This window comes from Dipodomys ordii, unplaced genomic scaffold (assembly GCF_000151885.1).
Source record: "Dipodomys ordii isolate 6190 unplaced genomic scaffold, Dord_2.0 Scaffold142, whole genome shotgun sequence".
NCBI lineage: Eukaryota > Metazoa > Chordata > Mammalia > Rodentia > Heteromyidae > Dipodomys > Dipodomys ordii.
In genome coordinates this window covers 3991498-4001398 of record NW_012267358.1, presented here as the reverse complement: position 1 = coordinate 4001398, position 9901 = coordinate 3991498, and the positions used below count along the sequence as shown (strand labels likewise).

At 41.0% G+C, this 9901-nt stretch overlaps 1 protein-coding gene and 1 pseudogene across 1 annotated transcript in view; one reads left to right on the top strand and one right to left on the bottom strand.

The window, feature by feature from the left end:
- Nucleotides 1-9901, bottom strand: part of Taf1 (TAF1 RNA polymerase II, TATA box binding protein (TBP)-associated factor, 250kDa) — an 87542-nt gene that overhangs the window by 35281 nt on the left and 42360 nt on the right. Inside the window, exons 25-28 of the mRNA XM_013031615.1 lie at nt 8952-9163; nt 4942-5050; nt 4659-4757; nt 4192-4369 (exon numbers count right to left, since the gene is read on the bottom strand). Of these exons, the coding sequence (XP_012887069.1) occupies nt 4192-4369; nt 4659-4757; nt 4942-5050; nt 8952-9163 (598 nt within the window). The remainder of the gene's footprint in view (nt 1-4191; nt 4370-4658; nt 4758-4941; nt 5051-8951; nt 9164-9901) is intronic.
- LOC105997289 lies at nt 3258-3903 on the top strand (annotated as a pseudogene).

The following is a 9901-nucleotide window of genomic DNA, read 5'->3' as shown; positions in this document are numbered from 1 at the left end:
AAAAAAAAAAGAAAGAATCAACAAAATGAAGAGTTGGTTCTTTGAAAAAAATTAACAAAATCGACAGACTCTTAGCAAATCTTATCAGAAAAAAAAGAACACACCCAAATAAATAAACTCAGAGCTGAGAATAGAAACATCACCACAGAAACAACCAAGATTCAGAACATTATAAAGGAATACTTCTCAAATATTTATGATAATAAGTTTGAGAAACTGGAAGAAATGGATGAATTTCTGCCCAAACTAAGCCAAGATGATTTAAACCAACTTAACAGACCCATATCAAGCATCAAAATAGAAATGGCAATAAGAGCCCTCCCACTCAAGAAAAGCCCAGGACCGGATGGATTTATAGCTGAGTTCTACAAGGCCTTCAAAGCAGAACTCACACTAATGCTCCTCCAAGTCTTTTTTTTTTTTGGTCCTTGGTGGGGTTTGAACTCTGGGCCTAGGTGCTATCCCTGAGCTCTTCAGCTCAAGACTCTACCACTTGAGCCACAGTGCCACTTCCGGCTTTTTTCTGTGTATGTGGTGCTGAGGAATTGAACCCAGGTCCTCATGCATTCGAGGCAAGCACTCTACCACTGAGCCACCTACCCAGTCCCTCCTCCAAATCTTCAATGAAAGTGAAAGTTCACTATCCAAACTCTTTCTATGACACCATCATAACCCTCCTCCCCAAACCAGGCAGGGACTCAAAAAGAAAGAGAACTACAGACCCATTTCTTTGATGAACATCGATGCAAAGCTTCTCAATGAAATTTTGGCCAATTGACTTTAATAACTCATCAAAAAAATCATATACCATGATTAAACAGGATTCATTTCAGGGATGCAAAGCTGGTTCAATATGCATAAATCAATTAATACAGTTCATCACATCAACAAGAGCAAGGATAAGAACCACATTATTATCTCAATAGATACAGAAAAAGCATATGACAAGATCCAACATCTCTTTATGATGAAAGCTCTGGAAAAACTACAAATCCATGGAACATTCCTCAATACAATAAAGGCTGTGTATGACAAACCTACAGCCAGCATTATATTTAATGGTGGAAAGCTAAAGCCATTTCTTCTACCACAAGGATGTCCACTCTCTCCACTTCTCTTCAATCTAGTATTAGAATGCCTAGCTAGAGCAATAAGACAAGATGCAAACATAAAGGGGATCCAAATAGGAAAAGATGAAGTAAAACTCTCCCTCTTCGCAGATGACATGATCTTGTATTTAAAGAACCCCATGGACTCCACTCCCAAGTTACTCAAGCTGATCTGAAGCTTTTTGGAAAAGTAGCAGGGTATAAAAATAACCCTCAAAAATCAATAGCTGTTCTGTATGCCAAATAACGAGAAGGGCGTGGCTGAAATCAGGAAAGCAACTCCTTTTGTAATGGAACCACAAAAAAAAAAATACCTAGGAGTTAACATAACTAAAGAAGTGAAAGAACTCTATGATGAAAACATTAAACATCTGAAAAAGGAAATTAAAGCAGAACTAAGGAAGTAGAAAAACCTCCCATGCTCCTGGATTGGGAGGATAACATTGTGAAAATGACAATACTGCCAAAGGCTATCTACACATTCAATGCGATACCTATCAATATCCCAACTTCATTCTTCAATGAAATAGAAGAAGCAATCCAAAAATACATATGGAACAATAAAAGACCCCAAATTAAAAGCAATCCTTAGCAGAAAGAACAGTGCTAGAAGAACACCAATACCAAATTTCAAACTCTACTACAAAGCCATAGTAATCAAAAAAGCTTAGTACTGGCATAAGAACAGACCTGAGGACCAATGGAATAGAACTGAAGACCCAGAAATGAACCCTCACACCTATAGCCATTTAATCTTCAACTAGGAAGCTAAAAAATAGAATGGAAGAAAGAAAGACAGCCTCTTCAGTAAATGGTGCTGGAAAAATTGGTTAAACACCTAGAGAAAACTAAAGCTAGATCCTTATATATCACCCTCCACCAGAACCAACTCCAAGTGGATCAAAGATCTCGACATCAAAGCAGACACCCTGAAAACATTGCAGAAAGGAATAGGAGAAACTCTAGGGCTCCTTGGCACAGGCTGCTATTTTCTTTTTTTTTGTTGGTTGTGGGGCTTTAATTCTGGGCCTGGGCCCTGTCCCTGAGCTCAAGGCCAGTGCTCTACCACTTGAGCCATAGCACTATATTCCGGTTTTTTGAGTGATTTATTGGCGATAAAGAGTCTCACAGGCTTTCCTGCCCAGGCTGGCTTTGAACCTTGATCCTCACATCTCAGCCTCCTTAGTAGCTAGAATTACAGATGTGAGCCACAGCACCCACTAGCAATTTTCTTAATAAAGACTCAGAAACACAACAAATCAAAGAAAGTTTGGAAAAATAAGATTGCATGAAACTGCAGAGCTTCTGCATGGCAAAGGACATACCTAGCGAGATCAATAGAAAGCCCACGGACTGGGAGATTTTCACTAGCCATACAATAGACAAGGGCCGGGGTTGGGAAGGTGGCTCAGTGGTAGAGCGCTTGCCTTGCATGCATGAGGCCCTGGGTTTGATTCCTCACCACCACATAAGCAAAAAGAAAAAAGCCAAAAAAATTAAAAAAAAAAAACAAAAACAATATACACTGCATTTATGTAAAGAAGAGGGACAAACTATATGATATTTCAATAATGTTATTGAATAAAAATTACTTCTGATTGGACACCAGTGGCTCACACCTGTAATCCTAGCTACTCAGGAGGCTGAGATCTGAGAATCATGGTTCAACTAATCACAAGAAAACCCAAGTGGTGCTGTGGCTCAAGTGGTAGAGCGCTTGCCTTGAGCTGAACAACTCAGGGACAGTGCCCAGGCCCAGAGTTCAAGCCACACAACTGAAAAAAATTAAATGATGGTAATAAAAAACAATACTTGGGGCTAGGAAAGTGGCTCAGTTGTAGAGTGCTTGCCTTGCATGCATGAGGTCCTGGGTTCGATTCCTCAGCACTACATAAGCAGAAAAGACTGGAAGTGGCACTGTGGCTCAAAGTGGTAGAGCGCTAGCCTTGAGCTGAAGAGCTGAGGGACAGTGCCCAGGCGCAGAGTTCAGGCCCCATGACCGGCAAAAAAAAACAAACAAAAAACAATACTTTCGGGAGAACTGGTGAGGGGCTCAGGTGAGAAACACCCACCTGAATCTCAGGGTGAAGGTCTTCTGGGATTTTGGGGGTTAGAGATATCCTAAAATTATGGATCATCTGCATTTGCTCTGGGACATGGTTTAGATTGTTTTTCTGGAAAGCCTGTGATTACTCTAAAAGTTTAATGTATTTTAAAACATACCTAGGGCCAATGGTAGCAGACTCAACATAGAACTATGTTTCGTGGTGTTCTGGGAAAAACCTTTCGACTTGTTGGCTATACTATTCAGTATGGCTGTATAGCCCACTGTGCTTTTGAATACGCTGGTGGTGTTGTAATGTGTTCTGGACCACCAATGGAGCCTACAATTCATAATTCAGATATTGTCTTTGCAGAAAATCTTAGTTGGCATTTTTAGGTATCCAAAGAGGTGACATTGTGATTGCAAAAAGTTCGAGTGATCCAAAGTCAAATATTTCTAAGCGAGTACTTAGTCTGGAAGGAGACAAAATCCTTACCACTAGTCCATCAGATTTCTTTAAAAACTATAGTTATTTACTGCTAGGGTTTGAACTCAAGACCCCATGCTTGCTAGGTGCCAATGGGTCATGTTTGGCTAAAAGGGGATAATCTACAGAATTCTACAGATTCTAGGTACTATGGATCCATTCCATATGGACTATAAGAGGACGAATTTTCTTTAAGACCTGGCTGGAGTGATTTTGGATTTCTACCTGACAGCCCAAAAACTGACAGATTTTCTGAGGATTAGCAAACACTTATTCTTTTGACTTGATTATTGTCTCCTGTTCAAGTGAATTTAAACTGCAGCTAAAACCATGTACTTGTCAATAAACTATCTGCAATTCAAAAAACACCAAACAATACTTTCTAAATGACAGAAAAAGTACACAACCTGATTTTTTTAAGATCCATAAATGCATTAATACTTTGTTATCTTTCAATTAATGGAAACTAGTCTGAATACAGAAAAGCAAGCATAAGGTAAGGTAAGGATGTGAAAGGTAACCTTTATAGTCAAGTAAAAAGTGATTGTTACCATTGTAGGTTGCGCTATTTTTCACAATTAGCTCCAAATGCTCCCTAAACTCTTCCCGAGATGGGTAGAGGCGTTTGCGCACATTTTCACGGAGTGTTTGGAGATCCATTGGTCGAGTGATGATTTTATAGTAGTCTTTTACAACCTTTGCATTGACTGGAGTGTGGAAAGGGTATGTCTGTGAAAAGAAGCAGCAGCACCCTTTATGAACAAAGAAAAGAAAACTTGCCAGAGCCAATCCTTGAACACTTCACACTCATCTCCTTGGCCATAAACTCTCAAAAGAATCTAGATGCAATATGTCTGTTTCTTATATAAAAAGCTACTAAAAAAGGAACAAATAAAACTACATCCCAAAGAAAAAGGCTTTCCAAGTACCTAATTTTATACACTACTGCCCTCTACCTGAAGTAATAGATAAAACAACAAGCTTTGCTATTGTAGAAATCCAAAGGCAATGAGCTCACATTTGGAAGGTCTCTCATGTCATTGATGATAGACTCCAAGATAGATGATAGTGTCACCATAGGGTCAGTCCGGCGCCGGTGGATAGATTTATGAGGTCTCTAAAGAGAAACAAGAAATAACAAAGTTTTAGATCCTATAATATTTAGATCAAGGAATATTACAGAAATCTTATAGTAACAGTATGAATAATTTTCAGGGATGGCCAGAGGATAATATATCAAGAGTTATGTCACAGAAGACTGGGGAAATCACATTTAATCAGGAGGCAATGTAGATACTCACGTTCAAATAGTCACAGTGAACTGTGGTTCCAACCCGTCGTTTCTTTTTGGGAGGAAGCTGTTGTTTAGGGAACTTTAGAACCAGAGATTTTCTGCGAACTTCATCCGCACTGTAATCAATAACATTTTTCATAACTATGTCTAGTTCCCAAGAGGAAAAAAAGTCTATAACAAAAAGGTCCAAGTTACATAAGCATGAGCCTGGGGAGAAAAAAAATCCAAGGCATAGCTGGACACCAGTGGCTCATGCCTGTAATCCTAGCTACTCAGACAAGGCCTCATAGGATCTCCAAATTAGTAAAGAACAAGGCAAGTCATGTCATCTCACTTTCCTAGGCTAAAGGAATTTAAATCATTCCAGTTCTAACATTCTACTTTGGGTTTAAAGGAATTTGATTCGACTCTGTACAACAGAAATGAGGAGAAAATTAAAAACCCAGGCAAGAAAATTTACTAGTTTGCATTTTTCATTTTAATGCCCACTTACCTTTTCAATACTTTGAGGTATATGGGATAGTGCATTTTGCTGGGTTCCAGTGGCTCATGTCTATAAAACTACCTATTCAGGAGGCTGAGATTTGAGAATTGTGGTTCAGAACCAGCCTAGGTAGGAGAGTCCATGAGACTCTCATCTCCAGTAAACTACTCAAAAAACAAAAAATAAGAAGTGGAGGTGTGGCTCAAGTGGTAGAGTACTAGCCTTGAGCAAAAGAAGCTCAGGGACAGTGACCAGGCTCAGGGACAGCACCCAGGCCCTGAGTTCAAACCCCAAGACTGCCAAAAAAAAAAAAAGCTCAGAGACAATGCCCAGGTCCTGAGTTCAAGCCCCAAAGACATGCACACACTTTTTTTCATTCATTTATTGTGGTACTGGGGTTTGAACTCATGGCCTGGCACTTGCTGGGAAAATGCTCTACCACTTAAACCATAAACTCCCTGCCTTTTTTGCTTTCATTTTGTTTACTTTTTTTTTTTTTAATAACTGTGGTTGGACCCAGGAGTCATGCCTCCCGCCACTTTCTGTATTAGTTATTTTCCAGGTAGTGTCATATTTCATGCCAGGGGATGGACTGGGTTGATCTTTTGTTGCTGGGAACATAAGCTCATGCCATTGTATCCAGCCATTGACTGAGATGGAATTTCTTGAACTTTTACGTGTGGGCTGGCCTCAAACAGTGGTCCCCTTATCCTCAGCTTCCAATTAGGACTGCAAGTGTGAAACATTCTTCCAGACCTATTTTGTATTTAACACAGAAAAAAATGAAAAATACATCTATTTTCTGGTTAAGAATCAGATACAAATTTGAAATGGGGGGAGGATGAGAAAGAATACTTTAGGAAAAAATTGGGGTCAGTATCAAGTTGTAATTTAAAATACAAGTTTCTAATTTTGTCTATTAAAAAGTCTAGAATCAATATTTCCGTAGTAATGAGCATATGTAACAGACCTTGGTTTCTAAATACCATTTCCAATAAAAGGAACCTGGGCTCCTTGGAGAAACTGGTCAATCCTAGCTCAAGGACAAGCAAAGTTCAAGAACTAGTGGCATCTTATACCAGGAAGGTTCAAAACAGAGGCTGAAGAATGTCCAACCTCAGGTCCATATAAAGCTGCTGACAGGGCTGGGAAGTTGGCTCAGTGGTAGAGTGCTTACCTGGCATGCTTGAGGCCCTGGGTTCGATTCCTCAGTACCACATAAACAGAAAAAGCCAGAAGTGGTAATATGGCTCAAGTAATAAGAGTACTAGTCTTGAAGTGAAGAGCTGAGGAACAATACCCAGGCCCAGAATTCAAGCCCCACAACCCACAAAAAAAAAAAAAAATTAATGCTGGCCAGGTACTGCTAGAATGCTAAGAGCCTCAGATCTTAGTTCCAAGTCAGCCCCAGCAGGAAAAACTATGAGACTCTTATCACCAATTAACCCTCAGAAGCTGGAGCTTGAGCCAGCGCAGAAGTAACAGAGCCCCAGCTTTGAATGAAAAAGCTGAGTGAAAATATAAATCTGAATTTAGGCCAAAGTACTTCCTGTCACCAAAAAGAACCCCCCCCAAAAAAGCATTTAATGTTTAAACTGGGACTGGATCCAGAATTGGGAAAGGAGGCAATAAAAAAACATTGAGACAACTAGGGAAATATGAATAAGGCTAAGGCTTGGTTATTATGTATTACCAAATTAATGTTTTTGTTTGTTTTTGTCAGTCATGGGGCTTGAACTCTGGGGTCTTGGGCACTATCCCTGAGCTCTTCAGCTCAAGGCAAGTGCTCTACCACTGGAGCCACAGCGTCATTCCCGGTTTTCTAGTGGTTTATTGGAGGAGATAAGTGTCTCACGGATTTTCCTGTCCAGGTTGGCTTTGAATCGCAATCCTCAGATCTCAGCCTCCTGAGGACTCAGCTAAGATTATAGGTATGAGCCACCAGCACCTGACCAATGTTAATTTTCTTAGGGGTGAGAACAGTATGTTGGTATATGCCTATTTTTTTGTTGTTGGTGGTGGTGGTGGTCATGGGGCTTGAACTCTGGGCTTGGGTGCTGTCCCTCAGCTCTTCAGCTCAAGGCAAGCACTCTATCTACCACTTGAGCCACAGTGCCACTTCCAGTTTTCTGGTGGTTAATTGGAGATTCAGAGTCTCACGGACTTTCCTGCCCAGGATGGCTTTGAACCAGGATTCTCAGGATCTCAGCGTTCTGAGTAGCTGGGATTACAGGCATGAGCCATTGGTGCCCAGATTCTTAGAAGATGTGTGCTAGAGGATAAAAATGAAAAGTCTGTAATTTACTTTTAAATGGTTTCAAAAAAATTTGGTAAAAATGAAATGAGTGCAGAAAACATAAACTGCTAGATTCTACTATATTTTATACTTTCAATTATTCTATAGATGGGCTGGGAAGGTGGCTCAGTGGTAGAGTGCTTGCCTTGCATGCATGAGGCCCTGGGTTTGATTCCTCAGAACCACATAAGCAGAAAAAGCTAGAAGTGGAGCTGTGGCTCAAGTGGTAGAGCACTAGCCTTGAGCTGAAGAGCTAAGGGACAGCGCCCAGGCCCAGAGCTCAGGCCCCATGACTGGCAAAAAATAAATAAATAAAATTATTCTATAGATTTGCATTTTTAAAACATTTGGGCCAGGCTACTCCTAGCTACTCAGGAGGCTAAGACCTGGGTGGGGATTGCAGTTACAAGTCAGCCTGGGCAGTAAAGTCTATGACACAACTCCAATTAATAAAGAGGAAAAAAAGGGTGCCAGGCACTGGCGGCTCATGCCTATAATCCTAGCTACTCAGGAGGCTAAGATCTAAGGATCACCGTTCAAAGCCAGCCCAGGCAGAAACGTCATTGAGACTATTATGTCCAATAAACTACTCTGAAAAAGCCTGAAGAGGCACTGTGGTTCAAGTGGTAGAGTATTAGCCATGAGCAAAAAAGATCAAGGACAGTGTCCAGGCCCTTAATTCAAGGCCCAGGACTGACTGGCACAAAAATGGGGGGAGGAACTGACGATGTAGTCTAGTAATAGAGCACTAGCCTATAGTGCATAAGGCCCTGGGTTCAATTGCAATAAAACAAATAGGTAAGAGAAGTTTTATCTTGTAAATATGGTAACTAAGACCAAAAAAAATTTAAAAAGGGGCAGTGGCCGAAGGCCAAGTAGTAAAGCCTAACAAATACTGGAAGTTTGTTTTTTTTGTTTTTGGTCTTGTTGTTTTTTTGGGGGAAGCTTGAACTCTGGGCCTGGGCACTGTCTCTGAGCTCTTCAGCTCAAAGCTAGCACTCTACCACTTGAGCCACAGCGCCACTTCTGGTTTTCTGGTGGTTTATTGGAGGTAAAAGTGTCATGGAGTTTCCTGCCCAGGCTGGCTTTAAACCGCGATTCTCAGATCTCAGCCTCCCGAGTAGCTAGGATTATAACTGTGAGCCACTAACGCCTGGCTACCCACCACATTCACCTGTGCTACCCAATAACATTCTAATAGATGTCTCCCACAGCACTTCCTGCTTATTATTCTTACCTCTCAATTAGCTGTTTCCCTAACACAATCTTGGTCCCTTCAACCTTGATAAGTTCTTCATTATCATTATGAATGACTGTCTTTTCCAACTCTTCCTCCTGCTCCTCAGTCATAGCAACAGGGTTGGAAGGTGGAGCATTTGTTTGGTAATAAAGGGGGCAGAATTTGTTTGTCCTCATGTGTCCAATGGCACCACAGGCTCCACATTTTAGCTGCAAAAGGAAAAAACTATGTCCATGATAAGTAGGTTGGAACATGTTAGAAGCAAGCAGGAAATAACACACACACACACACACACACACACACACACACACACACACACACACAGCAGAAGAGACACAAGGACAGCTTCAGAAATCTTGCTCTAATAGAACAGAAACCACTAGGCAAAAAGCACAAAGAAAAAATGAACTCCAAACTTCTTGAAAAATCAAGTCAGAGCCAGGTGCCTGTGGCTCATGACTATAATTCTACTTGGGAAACTGAGATTGTAAAGATTGTGGTTGAAGGCAAGTCCCCTTTTCAACAGACCTCAATACTATGAATCTCACTTATTATCCTAGCTATGACAGGAAGTCTAATATAGGTGGATTGTGTCCATGTGTGCAAATGAGCAGGAGGCAAAATAATTAGCAAAAAAGGTGGGCTGGAAGCCAGGACCAGTGGCTCATGCCTATAATCCTATCTATTCAGGAGTCTGAGATTTAAGGACTGCAATTCAAAGCCAGCCCAGGCAGACAAATCTGTGAGACTCATCTCCAATTAACCAGAAAAAAAGCCAAGCTGTGGGCTTGAGGCCCTAAGTTCAAGCCCCATTACTAGCTCAAAGAAAAAGGAGTAGCCGGGCGCTGGTGGCTGATGCCTGTTACCCTACTCAGGAGACTGAGATCTAAGGATCATTGGTTCAAAGCCAGCCCGGGCAGGAAAGTCCATGAGACTCTTTTTTTTTT